Source organism: Zalophus californianus, chromosome 2 (genome assembly GCF_009762305.2).
Source record: "Zalophus californianus isolate mZalCal1 chromosome 2, mZalCal1.pri.v2, whole genome shotgun sequence".
Classification (NCBI taxonomy): domain Eukaryota; kingdom Metazoa; phylum Chordata; class Mammalia; order Carnivora; family Otariidae; genus Zalophus; species Zalophus californianus.
This window is the reverse complement of record NC_045596.1, coordinates 128,950,966-128,969,894: the sequence shown is the minus strand read 5'-3', so window position 1 is coordinate 128,969,894 and position 18,929 is coordinate 128,950,966. Positions and strand designations below refer to the sequence as shown.

General features: G+C 43.5%; 1 protein-coding gene across 6 annotated transcripts in view; it reads left to right on the top strand.

Moving 5' to 3' along the window:
* Positions 1-18,929, top strand: part of RNF175 (ring finger protein 175) — a 46,858-nt gene that overhangs the window by 26,345 nt on the left and 1,584 nt on the right. For 4 of the 6 annotated variants that reach the window (XM_027598162.2, XM_027598161.2, XM_027598167.2 and 1 more), the window contains 5 exons: positions 2,641-2,795; positions 7,031-7,138; positions 10,441-10,561; positions 14,147-14,277; positions 17,290-17,391. In XM_027598162.2, the coding sequence (XP_027453963.2) occupies positions 2,641-2,795; positions 7,031-7,138; positions 10,441-10,561; positions 14,147-14,277; positions 17,290-17,391 (617 nt within the window). Of the gene's footprint in view, positions 1-2,640; positions 2,796-7,030; positions 7,139-10,440; positions 10,562-14,146; positions 14,278-16,174; positions 16,256-17,289; positions 17,392-18,929 lie in introns of those variants that run through there. The other 2 variants (XM_027598166.2, XM_027598163.2) reach the window with 2 other exon arrangements.

The following is an 18,929-nucleotide window of genomic DNA, read 5'->3' as shown; positions in this document are numbered from 1 at the left end:
TCAGTGATTCATCACCTACATACAGTACCCTGAGCTCAAGATGAATCGAACTGTTAAGACAGAAAGATGAAAAATGCAAAAGACAGATGATCAGATTTTGAAAGATGGAGTTCATGTCCATTTTCTTTTTTTAATATCAGAAGTAATGAACTAAAAAAGCCAGAAAACATATCATTTATCATAGATAACTATCTCCAAAATCAGCTATAGGAAATAAATGACCCAAATACTGGTGTGATCTTTTAAGGCACCACACACCTTTACTATCAAGAGCAGAGGGTCACAGTTGCTAGTGCTGAGTGCTAAAGTAGGTCTGTGTTGAGTCTTACTTAGTATGTGGTTTCTGGCCCTCAGGAACAGTCTTCTACTTCTTTACGTAAAGTCTGTCTGTCCTATTTAGATATATATTCATCTTGACTTCATAAATAAAGGTGCTAACTCATGTATTCACTATAACCACACTCACGAGGTAGGGTGGAAAATTAAAGCAATTACAAGCATACCCCAGAGATACAGTGGGTTCGGTTCCAGACTGCCACAATAAAGCAAGTATCGCAAGAGAGCGAGTCCAATGAATTTTTTGGTTTTCCAGGGCATATCATAGCTATGTTCACACTATCCAGTAGTCTATTAAGTGTGTAATAGCCTTACGTCTAAAAAAACAATGTACATACCTTAATTAGAAAATATTGCTAAAATATGCTGTCACCTGAGCTTTCAGTGAGTTGTAATCACTGATCACAGATCACCGTAACAAATATAATAATGAAAAGGCCTGAAATGTTGCCAGATTTACCAAAATGTGACACAGAACCACAAAGCGAGCAAATGCTGCTGGAAACGTGTTGGACGCAGGATTGCCACAAACCTTCCATTTGTAGGAACACAGTATCTGCGAAGCTTGATGAAAGGAGGCATGTCTGCATCTGACTAATTCAGGCCAGAGTAAAGAATACTCTTCCCTGAAAGTCCTGCCTGGAATTTGAAAACAAAAAAAGGAGGTTACAGGGATATTTTCTCCCACAAACTCTCCAGATAGTCCCCTCAGATTGGTTCCATGTGTAATTTTGTTCAAGTGCATATGTTCAGTAACAACCCTAGTGTTCTCCCAAAGATTTAGGGCAACTCTCAAAAGACTTCAGATCAGGTCGTTTATGGGGATGAAGCAATAAAAAAATGAAAAACCTCAGAAATGTCTTCTTATTTGATGTGGAAAGAGGAATGGCTGTGGCCTTTTCTTTTTCATGGACATCTTGAAGTCTTATCACATAATTTTGGTTCTTGACCTTAAGGCTATTACAACCGAGACCTTATTAAAGGACCCAAAAATATATCCAGAGGCTTTTTTTTTTCTAAGCTGCCTCCTTTTATCACAAAGATGAAGAACGTAATAAAAATAATAAAAGATTTTAAAAAATGACATCAGTCTTTGTTCTACTCAGATGACAAATGTATGAAATGCATGCTCTAACAACTCCTTCCACATTCACGGGCAGCCATAATTAACCAATCATGGTACTCTTTACACCAGGCCCCGGGGTTCAGAATCCTCCGCAGCAGAGCATTGCCCGGTGCCACCACCAACGAACGTCTGCTCCTGAGACAAACCCTCTTTGCCATCTCCCTCTTATGTTGGTGCTGAGCAAATCATAGGCGCTTAGTCTGCATGTGATCAAACATAAAAGATCTTAGGTTTTGGCTATTGTTTAAACCTAGCTGCTTTTCACAAGAGAGGTGATAGCTGGTATTCAGCCTGATCTAAGGAATGGGTGTGTCACTGTGGTGACCATATCAAGTTGACCCACGAGCCAGCAGCTCAGTCCCTCCTGTTTCTGCCACATGGGATTGGGGCCAGCCAACTTAACCCTCTGAAGGCCGCTCGCACTCAGGTCAGTGGTACAGGCTGCAAGGAGTTACACACAGATGAACAGGAAAGAGTCTGCTCCACATCTTGGCTTGCCTGGAAGAGGCACCAGTAACCTAAAAAGGAAAGGCCAGAAACAAAAAGATGGGCTGCATATCGAATAGTCCGGGGGGTGAGGCGGTCCCACAGTTGGGACTCCAGGGTTAACCCTGCAGGATGCACTGGGGTAGCAGGCAAAAGAGGTCCCAGAAGCTGCTGTGACGTCACTTCCTCCTTTGACATCACTGTGCATTTGTACATGTGCCCATGATAGAAAAAAACAGCCGCTTGGCTCCCTGTATTACATACTGTTTCCAGAGCACTTTCCCATCTGTGATGGTTTTGATCCCCACCTGAGTCAGCACAGGCAAGCAGGGCAGGCATTGTTATCCCCTATGTTACAACAAAAGTGAGGCTCATTTGTCCAAAGTCACTTAGCTTTTGAAGCCCAGAGTTGCTTTCATCTGAAATATCTAGGCAGAAAGAGGTAAAAAAAAAAAAAAAAAAAAAGAATATTTTGGGTTCTTTCCCATTTGAATTTTTAGAGGATCATACCAAGTCCCTCCAAAACTTTGCAAGTATAGAAGAGCTTATAGCTGGATGGTGAGCTAGTTCCATGCTATAGACGGTATGGTAGAGGTGGTTTCCCCAGAGTAGCTTCTGAATCATTTACTAGTGGACTTCACATTCTGGGCCCTCAGTCATTGAAAGAGACTTTCTGTTCATTTTTCTGACAGCTGGTGACACTGTTGCAAATGTGGGTTGTCCCTCTCTATTTCACGATAAAGCTTTACTGGTGGCGGTTTCTGTCTATGTGGGGAATGTTCTCTGTTATTACCAGTTACATCCTCTTCAAAGCTACCCGAAAACCGCTCTCAGGGAGAACACCAAGGTATGTATTCCATTCGTCCCTTCCCTGACATCCTCTTTATTGTAAGCACTAAGAAGTATATTTTAATTCCATTTTCCCGGGTGGGGAAGGAGGGCATTATACTTCTTTTGCCTTCAGTAGCAAAACTAGAGATTAGCTATACTGCTGTTAGTTCACGTTCATTATTTAATGGAGACTCAGACACACCTATAACATTTATTACTTCAGATGAAAGCCAGAAGAAAGAGAAGTGAAAGTACTATTTAAACTTTCTAGAGCACTATTTGCATATTTATTTTCAGCATTTTGTGTAACCCAGCAAATGGGTTACACACATTTTATAATAGAGCAAGAGTTAGATGTTTGTATTTCTAACAACTATGTATTTTATATCGGATAAATCATAAGCAATGGACAACTTATTCCTCTCATAACAAATGAGGCTTTAATATTCCAGTGGTCATCTTAATTACCATTGCCAACCTCTTGACATTTCTATAATTCCATCATATTGTCTACAAATCTTTCCAAAGTGCTTATAATCTCATAATGTGCCCCTACTTTTGCTTTCACTGTCTTTGTTCTCTGGATAAAATCTGAAGCTGAATCTAGATAAAATTGAAATAGGATAAAGAGAAAATGTGTAAACTGTTACATGGTAATAGGACAATGTCAAATTTTGATCTTTGTTGAAGAATAAATCATAAGCTCCTGTGAAATGTTTTTATGGGTATTTAGCCATTCAGATGTTTGTTCTTAATCCTCTAAAAATGTGGGAGAGACAAATATCAACTTTTCCTTCTACTTTGGAGAAGAAAAAGTATACGGTGAGAAATCAGATAAATAAATGTAATGATAAAGATTAATCTTCAAAGGTCTCTTGGCTGGCTCAACTGGAAGAGCATGTGACTCTTGATCTCAGGGTCATGAGTTCAAGCCCCATGCTGGATGTACAGATGGCTTAAAAAAGTAATTTTTTAAAAAGATTGATACTCAAATAAATTCAGGTTGATATTTTAATTTAATCCCACTTTGGGAAGAGCTTTGGGGTGGTGTTAGGAGACCTCCCAAACTGGCCAGTTTGGGGTTTTAGACAGCCTTTGGTATGGCCTGGCTTGCCCATCAGCACATGGACATATGGCACACTTTCTCCTTCTTAAAAAATGTTGTCAGTTATTTAAGACTTGTGAAAGTGATCCAAATTTTGGATGAACCAAAATGTACTTGTTTCATTCCCTGGATATAATCTATATTGTATTTCAGTGAGACTAGTTCACTTCTCCACTTAGAATGAATCACCCAGTAAACACAGTATTTCTGTGCATCTCAGCTCATTCAGTGCAGAGGAACTTCATGTCAAGGAATATGCAAATGATGCCTCATTACACGCCACGCCTCATTTATCCCAGATGGCCAGGGGCCCTTGCCCATCGTGCACCCACTTCAGCTTCTCCTGCTTGCAAGCTCTGAGCCCTGGCAGAGCCTGAGGGCCAACACGCCCCACTAACGTTTGAGGAAAGACCTAGCCACCATTTGAAGAGACAACAATGGGAAAGGCTAATTAGGATCCCATTTCTTCTAGAAAAGCAGTCTGTATAAAGAAGTTCTTGTTTATGAGAGGTAGTAGGTCCTAAAGATCTTTATGGATCTTTGTTTAATCATCATATTATAGGTAAGTCACTTCTTAGGTATTTTCCATTTGGAAACAGGATTTCATTACAGGCTAGGAAAACTGGTCAGAGCAAATCAGCATGGTGCAAAGGTAAACCCAAGGGGAGGGGTCCCCTGCACGGACGTTGTTTAAAACCCGGTTGTTCCTCCCCCAGAGTATATCAAGCCCTCGCTGTGGGTCAGAATAACAGAGAAGGGGAAGTGAGGTTCCTCTGTACCGCATAGGCTCAAAAACAGGCCACAAACCGGCCACAAAGAGCCTGGCTTGCCCATATCAATTCCAGGCCAAGCTGTCCTTTGCGGAGGCTAAAGCACTAATCTGGTTTCTCTGCCTTCCAGTTGTAATCTAAGTAGCAAGGGGATTCTGGACTCTAGTGTTCTAGAAACGTGTACCCCCAATAAGCAGGAAGATTTGGGGGTGGTGGGGATTTGGAAAATCTAACACATCTGTAATAATTATGTGACATATTGAGCATTGACTGTGCCGAGGCTTTTGCACATGAATACATCATCTCACACAACCTTCGGAACTACCATAGGAGCTAGTGTTGTCATCTCCACTTTATAAATGGGGCAATCGTAGAAAAAATGGCCAGACTAGGGTGGCCAGTGTCCCACAGGCAGTCACGGGGGAGGGGGAGCCCAGAATCATACCAAAGACTACCAGAATGCAAAACCCCTGCTCCCAACATCATGCTGTGCCTTCATGACGTCAACAAATCGCTTGGCACAGAGAAACCCGCAGTTTAAAAAGTCAGGAACACCTGTGGTGCTGGCACAACCTTGAGAGGGGCCCCTCAAGGTGCAGAGAGGGTAGGTCGAGTTGGAGTACGCGTGGAGTTCTAGGACCCCCACTCTGGTGTTGGCAGGTGCTGTGGGGGGGGGAAGGGGGAGGCCCTCTCAGAGCTGGCGGCTCTCCCCACTGTCACCCCTTTTAGCAACATAAACTTCCTCCTCCACCAGGCTGCACTAAGCAGTGATCCAAACTGCTAGGCACTGGCAAATCAAAAGGATCAGCAGCCCAAGGAGTCACTGTGGCAGAAAGACCCCCCCCCCGCCAAGAACCCTCTCTGGCCCCTTTTAGAAATGACAAAGGGCTCAGAGCGACTTGACCCACCTTGTGCGGTGTCCGCGAGTTTCCGAGTTTCCGAGTTTCCCGCTCCACGGAACTCCCCTGGGCGGACCCCTCCCGCGGAGCGGGATTACACCTGCAGGAGAGGTGGAGGCGTGGCCCACATAGCCCTGCTAGGCACTTGCCTGAAGTGGGGAAGCCTTTCACCCGTAGAAATGATGTGAATGACAACTCGTGTCTCAAGCCAGCCCACCAACTCCCATGTAAAGCATCATGTTTCAGAAGGTCTCTTCCGGACTGGAATTCAATGAAGCAGGGCATCTTTTAAATAACCTCGAAACATTGCATCAGTAATATCATAGAGCGTGAGCATTTGGAGCAATGGCTCCAACAGGGAGGAAGCTAGGAGAGCTGAGAGAGTTGGAGGCAGGGCTCCAGAGGTGGGAGGTGAGAAGGTGTGGTAGTCTCTGGAGTGCGATTCTGAGTGAAGAGCGTTGTGAAAGGCAGGAACAGGGGCTTCTGAGAACCAGAGGGAAAGAGCTGAGAGACAAACAAGGCCTCCTGCTTGGGAGTAACAGCCCAGTCACCCCTTTCTTTCCTCTGGGCGCCAAGGACAGCACCCAGCTGCTCCTTCCCCTTCTACCACCTCCTCTTGTTCCAGTGGGCAGAACCTTGCCCTGTGGCACATGCCCAGTGGGTCTGGGCTGCCCACCTCTTCCCACATCCTCCCAGGCATGAAGCAGCCACACGGGCCCTTCCGTAGTTTTTCTAAGGGCTTTTACTGACAGGGATAAGGGAAACCAACAGGGTGCGGGGCTCCCTTCTAGATCATCTATACCCTTCCCCTCTGTCCCCAATCTCCCACTTCTCCACTTCAACCCCGTGGGAAGAAGGAAAGGCATTAACAGTGGTCATGGTCCCTGCCGGGATACGCAGAAGACCCATCCACATAGCAGGAGAAAACCAACCTGAGGCTCACTGGCGATTCCATCCTAGGGCCAGGGGAGGAGCTCTGTGAGTGGAGAGGGCTTGGGATGAGGCTGAGCTCGCTACTAATGACATCTGCCCTGGGGCTGGAGGGTGGAGGGGCAGCAGGAGCAGGAAGGGCGAGAAGCTCCTGGGGGAGGAGGTCACCTCCTCCTGACTTCTCTGCTCATCTTTTGCTTACCTCCAAGCTACTCCTGCCAAAGCCACTCTAAGCTAACCCTAGGGCCAAAAAAGAGATGGGGAGGCAGGGTACCAGATAGAGAAACCATCCCTGAAGATCACTCTTACATGAGGAACATAGATGTTACAGTGAATTTGTATATGCGTGTGCATACTATTTATATAGTTTGTTGATGTATTAAAACTGTAGATTATTACTGAGTTTAGCTGATATAAACTACTTGTGTATATTACATGAAAAATAGAATTCTAGAAATTAAAAACTGACTTACAAAAATGTTTGAGGAAGATAAAATACTTCATAATATATCATGTTCTGTATTTCTCCCCATTTTACACTCCACAGATTGGTCTACAAATGGTTTCTTCTAATCTACAAACTCAGCTATGCACTTGGTGTTGTGGGTTATTTGGCTATCATGTTTACAATGTGTGGATTCAATTTACTTTTCAGGTAAGTATCTCCAATTAAGACCTTAATATCTCCAAGCACTTGTGTGCCACATTCGCCTGGCCGCATTCTCTGCATCTGGAAGCATTTGGCCCTATGATGTTCCATGCCCACATTGTTTATAGTAGATATCATTGGTAGAGTAAATGCCATTGGTGGAAACAACCAGAAAAGTATAAGAGGAAACCCTAGAGAATAAAAAATTTTCACAGTTTAGAAGCTTTAAAGAAAATCTGTACTATGGCAAATTTTAAAGATCGCCATTAAAATTAGGCTTACATTTGTGGTAGAGTAATTCTTACTGAACTACAAATTTCCCCTCCATAAAATTCTGAAGTGTCATTTCCTTGTATATACCTTCTTTCTTAAAACCTCTAGAACTATGCTGTCCAGTGCAATATATGATAGATCATGTGACCATTGAGCACCTGAAATATGAAATAAAGTGTTTTGCAACTATAAAATACACACTAGATTTCAAAGTATGAAAAAATAATTTTTATATTGCCTACATGTTGAACTACAGTGGGATGTATCGGTGAAATTATTTCCTGTTTCTTTTTAATGTGGCTACCAGGAGACTTTTTTATTTTATTTATTTATTTGACAGAGAAACAGAGCACAAATAGGCAGAGCGGTAGGCAGAGGGCCAGGGAGAAGCAGGCTCCCCAAGCAGGGAGCCCAATGTGGGGCTCCATCCCAGGACCCTGGGATCATGACCTGAGCGGAAGGCAGACGCTTAACCAACTGAGCCACCCAGGCGCCCCTAGGAAATTTTTAATCTATATTTCTGTATTTGCCATGGACAGCACTGCTCTAGAATTTTGTTTCTGGTACCCATGAAATCCCTTTTCCTGAGGACAGTCAGAAAAGGACAAAACTAAGTGCTTAGAACTTGAGTGAGAGGTAAGGAGATAATAGCAAGAAAGTCTTGGGAGCAGTCAAGGAAATCAGGGTAACTGTAACTCAGAACAGAGCTCCCACCAGAAGGATGGTTGCTGAGATGTGCTGTGGATGAAGGTTCTCATGGGCAGAGCCATGGCCGTGTAATCAACCTGTGGTCTGGAAAGGGAATTTACGACCTACCACACAGCTGTGGGAAGCAGCTCAAATAAAAAAACTCCCCAGAATCTCTCTCACATCGAAGTTCCTCTAAGTCTCTGGGACCTTAACAGAAATTGAAAGGCAGAGCTCGGGGACCCTTAACTCATAAAATAGGGAAGGAAATTGGATGGAGTGTCAGCCCTGAGGGGAAGGACTCTTCCTATGGCAACATCACTGATTTTATAAGCATTTCATGTCACTTTCAGAGCAGGAGCTCCCACCATTTTCTAGCAGGAAAGGGATAGAAAGTAATTGTACAGATCTATGATTTCTATATTATTTTGTGTATGGAAAGACACTGATTTCCTTTTTCAGCATACCATCTATATAACTTTGTTTTAGTGACTGTAAAAATATTCATAAGGATTTTATGAAATCACTGAGCCTATAGTTGTCCCAAGACTATTTTCCATAAGATTATAAGGTCCTTAGCCATGACTTCTCCTACAATGAGGCACACCAAGAACTTAACCCTTCAGGCTGGGAAGGAACTATTTTTTCACTCCTTAGTGTTATTGACTATCACTGTTTTAAGATTCTTTTCTGTGGAACCACGAATCTGTCACTATACTTTTTATCAGTTAGATTATAATACATCCTCCCCTGAACATGGAGAGAAGGTAATCTTCATTCCTCCCCATTGCCCCAGTTCTCAAATATACTCAGGCAAATCTTGAGGGAATAAAGCCATCATTTGTGTTAGAATTCCCAATTCACATCACCAAAAGATCTGTACCTCGAAGTCTACAAAGCTCTCTGCCTTTACCATTTCCTCCTCAAGTTAACAGAGCACAGAACAACCAGAAAAGGTTTCCGGAGACAGACTACCCAGCTTCCCTCCACTTCTCACTTGCTGCCTGACTCAATCAGATCTACCCGGGCGCAGAGCTAATATTTGAAACTGTTGACAGATATAACAAACCATATGTACAATGATTAAGATTCATTAAATTAGGAGCTAATTACGTTAGGGGCTGATTGTTCTTTTTTTTTTTTTTTTTTTTTTTTGACACAGAGGAGCACAAGCAGGGGGAGTGGGAGAGGGAGAAGCAGACTCCCCGCTGAGCAGGGAGCCCGATGCGGGGCTCGATCCCAGGACCCTGGGATCATGACCTGAGCCAAAGGCAGATGCTTAACGACTGAGCCACCCAGGCGCCCCTGATTGTTCACTTCTTAAAGAAATATTTCCCTTAAAAATGGGGTGGGGATGGGGCGCCTGGGTGGCTCAGTGGGTTAAGCGTCTGCCTTCAGCTCAGGTCATGATCCCAGGCTCCCTGCTCAGCAGGGAGCCTGCTTCTCCCTCTCCCTCTGCCCCTCCCCTGCTTGTGCTCTCTCTCTCTCTCTCTCTCTAATAAATAAATAAAATCTTTTTTAAAAAATGGGGTGGGGCTTATCATAGAGAATCCTATTATATTTGAAATATGATCCAACTTGCAAAATTTTTTTTCTGATTAATACATGGCAACTACGGCACAGTAGCCAAGGGCCTCAAAATTGGAGCTTGAGCCCCAGTACCAAATGTCATGTTAAGCAAATCATTTCTTCTAAATCTCCATTTTTTCAAATGCAAAGTGGGGATAATCCTATCTACCTCCAGCATTTGTTAAGGAAGTAAAGTATTTGAAAGCCTTCTGTAAAATCTAAGTTTGATAGCAGGGATTCCCAACCTGAGGAGCTTCTAAAAAGCACTGCTCTGCAGACCCCACCCCAGGCCACTTACAGTTCAGCTCCTGATCAGCAGTCTTAAATCTCCCCCAGGTGATTCTAATCTACGTTGAAGGCTGAGAACCACTGCTCTATTAAAGAGGTTCTTAAGGTTAGCTGCCCACTGGAATCACCTGGCTCTGGAGAGCTTCCAAAAATATTGCTGCCCAGGCTTCACCCCCAGAGAGTCTGATGTCATTGGTCTGGGGTTCAGGGAGTACAGTTTTATAAGCTGCCCAGGCCTTTCTTTGCACAGCCCAGCTTGAGAACCACTAGTTAGAAGACCCTCTCAAGAATTACTTTGTCCACTTGCCACTGAGTAGTAAAATCTGAGGGGAATTTAGAGAATTTAAAATTCTTTACAAAAAAAATTTTTTAAATCAAGTAATCAAATTTCTGTTAGATACCCTGGCAGGAAATGTCCTCTAAGCTGCAGCCCTTCCCGAGCCCCCCAACTGCCACGTTCTTATTTTACCTTACACTGTCCTTTTCAATAGAATCAAGGCTAGAGATTCCATGGATTTTGGCATCGTATCCTTGTTCTATGGCCTCTACTATGGTGTAATGGGGAGAGACTTTGCAGAGATCTGTTCGGATTACATGGCCTCTACGATAGGGGTGAGTGTTGCTTTCATTCTCTGAAACCACTACAGCACACAGAGAAATGGTCTCATTTTACATGTTTGCATCCGTTTTCAGAAATACATCAATCTTTTTTGGTTCTCCCAGGCCAGCTGCTCCCTGATTCTCCTTGCATCAAAAATTATCTTTGCTAATTGATTAAAAAATATACTTCTTATTTATATAAAGTGGTTGGGAAATAAGGCATCTCATCTTTTTATTTATTTATTTATGTTTAAGTCATCTCTACACCACCAGGGGGCTCAAACTCACAACCCTGAGGTCAATAGTCACATGCTCTACTGACTGGGCCAGCCAGGCGCCCCCAAAGACCTCTTTTTAAATAAAATAATTATTGGAAGCAACCATATCTAGCATACTCCAATTGCCAACATTGAAAGGATTAGTAGGGGCGCCTGGATGGCTCAGTCGGTTAAGTGTCCAACTCTTGATTTCAACTCAGGTCATGATCTCAGGGTTGTGAGATCAGGTCCCACATTGCACTCCGTGCTGGCCATGGAGCCTGCTTTAGATTCTCTCTCTCCCTCTCCCTCTGCCCCGCCCCCCATCTCTCTAAAAAAAAACAAAGGAAAGGGTTAGGAAAATTTTAATAGTAGTAAAAACCTCTCTATCTGCCTAACACAGAAAGTCATATTTGATGCACATAAAGTACTTTGGACCCCATCAGTGCCTCAGGGTTACTCCTCATAAAGATCAGTTATCATTATACATTATACATTAGAAGTAGAAGATACAAAAACTGTGCCAAATGTATTCTGACTGTATAAAATTTAAAGAATACCCCTAATAGCTTTTTAAAAATCTCTCTTAAGAGTAAACTCCAAATAGACATACTTTCTGGCTAGATGGATTCCAGATTCAGATATTAGAAGCATTCGTCTACGCCTGACACATGCGCATCTCTAAAACTCACAGGGGCTCCAGGGGTGATCCGGTGGTGTCAAGAATTCCATGTCTCTGCCCTCTACTGGTCTCTTGGTACACAGCAGATATGAAATGGAAAAGTTAGTGCAAGTGGCAAGGGAAGAGTATAATTCAGGGCTGTTCTCTCTCTCCATTTATGGGGCAAGACTAAGTAGACATGACCCTAACTTCATCCCCATCCCATCTGCCCTTCTCCATTTATGTAGGCTCTATCTTACTCTTTTTCTGTAGTCTGGAATCCACTTCTGTGGTGAAATGCTCGAATAAGCTACTTTTTGGAATTCCTCTGCCATGCGTCATCTATGGGACAACTGCCCTTTTTCTAATGTTTATGGTGAGCACAGGAGGGAACATTTCCACTCCTACTTCCTCCAGCAAAAGCCAGAAGCCATACTCCTTAAGAAAATACGTAACCCCTGTGGCAAGGAGCACACCTTGTGCCCAGATCTTTTCTAATACCATTCTACAATAAAAGGAACCAGGGCTCCTTGGAGAAATGGTTGACCCTAGGTCTTGGCAAGGAACATACAAATGCGCCTGGAGTATCTTGTATTGCCAGAAGTGAAGGAAGTGCTCGAAAAACCAACCAGACAAAAAAAATACCACAATGATGAGGGTTATTCAAAAAGATACAGAAGCCAACTGAAAAAGCTGCCAATGGCCAGAGCTGGAACGATCCGTGCAACGAAAGAGTAGTACTAATAGCAGTAGAAGCTGCAGCTGCATTGGCTTATAACCCCAAGTCTAAAATAAATTATCATGAGTCCGTATTGATATGAATGAATGAGTGAATGAATGAATGAATGAATGGAGGAGAACAGACAAATCTACGCAGAAGAATTCCACATAATTTATGTAGGTACTCCAACCTTAAGATGGTTGTATGGTTATGGTTAAGGTTTTTGTGTCAACTTGGGTAGGCTAAGGTGTTCAATTGTTTGATCAAACACCCAAACACTAGTCTAGATACAAACACACACACACACGCCATCAGGTCCTTTTCTCTGGAGAAACCTCACTGACACTGAGAGCATAACGGCCCTCTCCTTATGAATGGGCTGCTCATGGTGATTTCCTTCCAAAGAGTACAGAAAAGAAGGAATAAAAGAAAGAGTAGCTTTGGGGCGCCTGGGTGGCTCAGTCTGTTGAGCGTCTGCCTTCTGCTCAGGTCATGATCCCAGGGTCCTGGGATGGAGCCCCCTGTTGATAGAGCTCCATGTCAGGCTCCCTGCTCAGCAGGGATTCTGCTTCTCCCTCCCCCTCTCCCGCTGTGTGTGTGTGTGCGCGCGCTCTCTCTCTCTCTTTCTCAAATAAAGAAATAAATCTTAAAAAAAAAAAAAGAAAGAAAAAGTAGCTTTATAGTGGAGAAACCTGACAGACCCTGCCACAAGCCTGGTGATCAAGGTTAATAGCAACAGTGATAAGTCATACTGATAGCATGTACCTTCGCTATGGTGTGGTAAGAATGTCACCTCTGTTATCTTCCTCCCGAAAGCCCATAACCTCAGTATCATCAAGAGAAAGACACCAGCTAAATTCCAATTGAGGGACATTCCACAGAATACTCCCCCAAACTGTCAAAGTCATTGAAAAAAAGCAAAGTCTGAGAAGCCACCATAGTCAAGAGGACCCTACATGGTATCCCAGATGAGATTCTGGAACAGAATAAGGACATTAGACTTAAAAAAAAAAAAAAAAAAAAACTAAGTAATCTGAATAAAGTATGTACTTTATTTCATAGTAAGTGTTACTGTTGGTTCGTTGATTGTGACGAAGTTACCATACTAATGTAAGATGTTAATAGTAGGGGACATGGGGTATATGGTATATGGGGGCTTGCACTATCTTCATAGCTTTTCTTTAAGTCTAAAACAATTATTCAATGAATATTTATTTTTTTTTAAAAAGCTTCTTAGGAATTCTAGGGTCGCCTGGGTGGCTCAGTGGGTTAAGCATCTGCCTTCGGCTCAGGTCATGGTCTCAGGGTCCTGGGATCCAGCCCCACGTCAGGCTCCCTGCTTGGCAGGGAGTCTGCTTCTCCCTCTCCCTCTGCTCTTCCTGTTTGTACTCTCTCTCTCTCTCAAATAAATAATCTTAAAAAGCAAGCTTCTTAGGGATTCTAATGTGCTGCCAATATTGGAATCATTCTTCATCCTCCGTACTAGAAAGATGCAGGTATCCCAAGTTAGAATTCTAAAAGCATTGCACCCAATGGGGTTAGTCTGTGTGCTCCTTCTCATCACATGGGAATTAAAACATATAGCGATGCCTCAGATTACTCCAGACCTGTGCACCAATCTCTAAAATAAGAGAAAGGGTCAGGCTATAGGTAAGCTTAAAAAGCTTCCTTAAAAAGCTCTGAACTACAGCCCTGGATAAAAGACTTTTCCCCTTGAAGGATTCTTCATTGGGGAGGTTGAATTGGAGGTCGTAGTTAGCCATGTGCTTTGGGTCCATGTGGGGTTCAGTGGGTTCTTGCCTGGAGACCCTGACCCCACTGAAGCATTCCTATGGAGAAGAGTGTTTCAAGTTCTAACCCAAGGAAGAAGCAGCACAGACTCAGTGGCTTCCCTGTGTTCAGAGAAGGAATGGTATGTGCCTTCTTTTCCAACAGCGCTCTGTGCGTTTCCCCAACAGTTCTACAGCATCAGTGGGATGCCCACGAGGAGCTTGTCAGACAACGTCTGTGCCGTCTGTGGGCAGATCATTGTGCAGCTCGATGAAGAAGGGCTCACTGAGAACACCTACCAGCTCTCATGCAATCATGTGTATCCTTTTCACAGGAAGCCATACGGGCTTCATCAAGCCAGTGATGGGAGGCAATTTCACATACACTGTGTTGATCACGGGAGTTGGTAACTCACCCTTTCCCCCTCCTCCTTCTCCTCCTCCCCCCCTCAGCATCTCCTCTGCCTTGCTGAGCTACCTCCTATCCCCCAAACCCCAGGCCTTGATCCTCCGCCATCTCTCTTGTTGAGACTTTCTGATAATCCCTGCCGAATAATGAACGGCTACTCTTCTGCTAGTAATTGCGTTTTTAAAACCGAATCTTAAAGCCATACGGACTAGAAAAGCTGTAGCATGTGCCCGAGACTCTGGCTGGGAAAGTTAGCAAAGCCGTAAGTGAACAGATAGCCAAGAAGAACCAGGGAGAGAAGGGTTTGGGGTGAGAAAAAGTGGATTTTCGGGTGCAGGGAGGAACTCAGGACTCTCCAGGTGGAGCCTGGGTCTGAATCTCACAGGACTGAACACAGCAGATTGTGCCTAGAAATAATCCCGGGAACGTGCTTGTGTCCACAGTGGTAGTGGGGGCAGCCAAGTATCAGCGTCGGTCTTGGAAAGAAGACAGTGCCATAGGCAGCAGGATACCTTTGATTACAGAAGGAGGGCCCAAATCTCGAGCACCCAGTTCTTGGACCATTTGGCTCCTCTGCCTGTGAGTTCTGCCCCAAATGGCTGATGGATCTTTAGGTGTTAGGAACCAGACAAGCCTGGGCCTGGAAACTAGCATTCTTTGGTAATTCCAGTAACTGTGGAGGAAGACCTCAATATGTGGAAAGAGACTGGGATCATGAGCCCCAAGCCAAGCAGCCCATGCTGCCCCAGCATATAAATCTGGAGACCAAAGTCGTGTTTGGGTTGGCGGACAATTGGTATTTTAATTCTTTTGTAAATACAGGGGAAAGGTGTCGTTTATCTTTATTTTATAGTCAATATCAATTTGATAATGTTGCTCTACACTCAGTTCAAAGTTCTGGCATCATGAGGTTGTTAAGCCACCTGTCTTTCGCCTCTGAAGCCCACCTAACTCAGTAACACTCTAGACGTGCAGTGCCTATGATTTAATCTGGACAGATTGCATTTATTCAGTCCTGAGAGGTAAAAAATGGACTGAATGCATCTGAAATGTAATAGGACCCCTTACTCCAACATTTAAGCCTTACTATTTTAAGATAAGAAACACAAAGATATCCCACATGGAATTCTGTGGTGGTTTTTCAGTGTGATACCTTTCCCAAAAAACTATCCTTCTTTGGAAGAAATTTTCCAAATCTGGTCCTAGTTTTAAACGTGATTTACTTTTCAAATGTTGGACCAGTGCCCCTTTTGCCATTTGCAAGTGGAAATATTTTCTCTCTCCACCTTTAAAAGCGCTTAGGGATTGTTGTACATGTGTGCATATGCAATCTAAAATGTAGTCACCCTTAAATTTGCTTTGCAGGGAGTATTATTAATGGCCCACTTTAGCATGAGTCATATGAGCAAGGAGTGGGAAAACATGACTCATATTAACAAGGTGGGGCAGGGGAAGGAATCTGAATATTGCTCTGCAGCAATTATGCTAGCTTGGAGACTTTTCAGCATCGAGATTTTGAAGATGAGACAGAGAATATTAAAGAGGAGGTGGACATTTCAATGCTGTCTCCATGACCCCTGACCTCTCTACCTGTCTAGAAGATGGGGCTGTACTCCAGCCCTTTTGAATAAAGGGCTGTAAGGGCTTTGGGTTTAAAATCTTTGCTATAATACACCCCTTTATGTTCATTCAAGCCTATTGCAAAAATGACCCAATTCCAAGAACATAAAACAGTGGAAACTCTTAGTTGCAGACAGATCTATATTGAGGACTTATATACATGGCCTTGACTTGTCTACACTTCACAGTCCTCCATTTGTTAGGGAGGAGACGTCATCATTGCTGTTCACATGGGCGACAGCAGGCTAGTCAGAAAAATCATGTGATCTGGATCCAGAAAGCCACATTGGGATCAACAACTGTAGAAATAAATACACCAGTAGGATGGATCTCATTACTGTTAATCACTTTGCTCAAATCTACAATGTTGTGGAACCCGAGAAAATATATTTGCAAAAGTAATTGGTTTTGAGTGATTCATTCAAATATTTATTTAATAAATAGGCCCTTAGGCACTGCTTAAGGTGTTGAGGACAGAAAAGAAAGAGACATGGTCCCACAGGTAGCCAGTGGTCCAGAAGAGACGTGGATGCTCATGGAATGTCATGATACAATGTGATATGAGCTCTAATAGGAGCATTCCCCTGCTGCTGTGGGAAAACATGGGATGCGCTCTCAACTTTAGGGGCAAAGGGTCAAACTCTGCAGACAAGGCGAGATATACAAATGAATCTGTAAATGCCTAGAGTTTCAGAATTTTATTAGGTTCATAGTCTATTAAAAGTAAGTGACTCCTCACCAGTAATAAAAAAAAAACTTGAGATAGGACTTATGAAGCTAACAGAAATAGCCGTTAAGTTTGCAGTTTATGACTACAAATAACTGAAGCCTGTCTAAGTGCCTAGGACAAGTCTGATTACATAGTAGGTAATGAATAATGCACAGAAAGTAGAACCTGGAAATGCTACGGTGAACGCATAAGAAGAGCACAATCAGCGAGGCAGAGAAATGCCATGATACATTTACATAAAATATTACTGTAAAAAAAGCACTTTCATATTCTTTATCTACTTTTAAATCTTGGGAGGATCAAGTGAAGCAAGAAGAACAAGTAAAGCCAAGGAGCTGTACAGACTCCTCAGGGTCCTAAAGCTATGGCAGCTCTGACTGAAAGCTCCCAGTCCTTGAGGGTTCCATCCTCCTGCAGAATCTTCCTTAGATAGTGATGTGCACAATCAAGTCACGACGGACAGCCATTCTCACCCTCGACTTCCTCCCCGCAGATGGGGTCATTTCCATTATGCCATCATGAAGCAGACCTTGCCCTTTAATATCTAGAAACTTCCCTAACAAGATGCCTAAGCTTTCACGAATTCTGCATCCGAGGTTGGTGTATAGTTGGTAAAAAGCAGACTTGCCCTTACTGCAAAGAGAAGGTTGATTTGAAGAGGATGATCAGTAACCCGTATCCTTTTTTTAAAAAAAGTTTGAAGTATTATCTTAAATGTTCCTGGTAATGCATTCTTCAATCTGTATTTTCATTTTCTTCATTACAGTTTTAGCAGAAATATTTGTTTTCCCTAGCCATTTATTTCAAAACGACTTCCTGGTCTCTTCTCCCCTGGGCCCATGTTACTACTCTGGCTAGGAACTTAAATGCCAAAGAAGATACATTCTACTCTATAAGCGCTTTAGTGGAAATGTGATGGGATGTTGCAAGAGATAGATAAATATATGGCAGGATCAGATAGATGGATGATAGATCTATAAATAGATGATGGATGGATGGATGGATGGATGGATGGATAGGTATGCAGGCAGATAGATGGATGACAGGTGGATGGGATGAGTGGGTGGGTAGACAAACATATAGACTAGAATAGAAATGAAATTTTTTAAAAGATATTTATTTATTTATTTATTTATTTGCGAGAAAGCGAGCATAGAGGAGGTTTGAAGGGGGAGCAGCAGAGGGAGAGGGAGAAGCAAACTCCCTGCTGAGCAGGGAGCTCGAGGTAGGGCTCTATCCCAGGACCCCCAGGTCATGACCTGAGCCAAAGACAGATGCGTAATCAACCGAGCCACCCAGGTGCCCCTGGAATTGAAATTTTAAAAGCCCCAAATGTGAACTAGTAGAGAAAAAAATTTTTAAGGTGTACTAAATTTTATTGTTTCCAGAGAGAGGATTTTTTTACCCCCTGTATTTTGGCCTTTTAAATTCCTTGGCATGCCTCATCTTGTCTTGGGTTACACCCTAGGGATAATAATAGTGAAAGAAAATGAGGACCTACGGACAGCTTATGGCAACAATCAGGATTTTAATAGACACCAATGTTCTCCAACTGAGTCCACAGGAAGCCTCAACGGCCCCATCCAGAGCTGATTAACAAACACTTAGTCCTCAACCCCGCTGGCCCAAGACCATAATATATCTCTTGGGGCGGGGGGTGGGGGGGGTGGTTAGTAAATGGGATTAAAACATATCCCGACCTCATGCAGAAAACATTGAGAGGTTGGCGTCAACCTACCAAGTACTCTCTCTTCTCCTAAGAGACAGCCAGCCTTTCTATACATTCCGCGTACCGGTCAGCTACATTTTACAGTGCTAGAGGAGATACCTCCCTTGTTCCCTGCTCCCCCTACTCTTCACCAACCCTAAATATACAGGTGTAACCATGGCTGTTGGCAGCAGTGCCCCCATCCCTGAGAACTGCAGATCAAGGAAAGATTTGCCCTTAGGGCAGCCGTGGAAGCAGGACCATGGGTCTCTGCGTCTTAGGGGGCGGCAACAGAGAGCCCCTCTGCGGCCCCCAGCTCCATGTACAGGCCTGAGCTTTCCCAGGGAGTCAGTGCAACTCAAGCACAACCACCCCTAACGGCTAATGATGGATGTGTGATGCTTCTCCCTCCCTCCTTTTCATGCACTCTCCCTGAAGTTCCCTTCTAATATGAGGAGACCGAGCCCAGAACCACTTTTGGTTAATACATTATGAAGCGAAAATA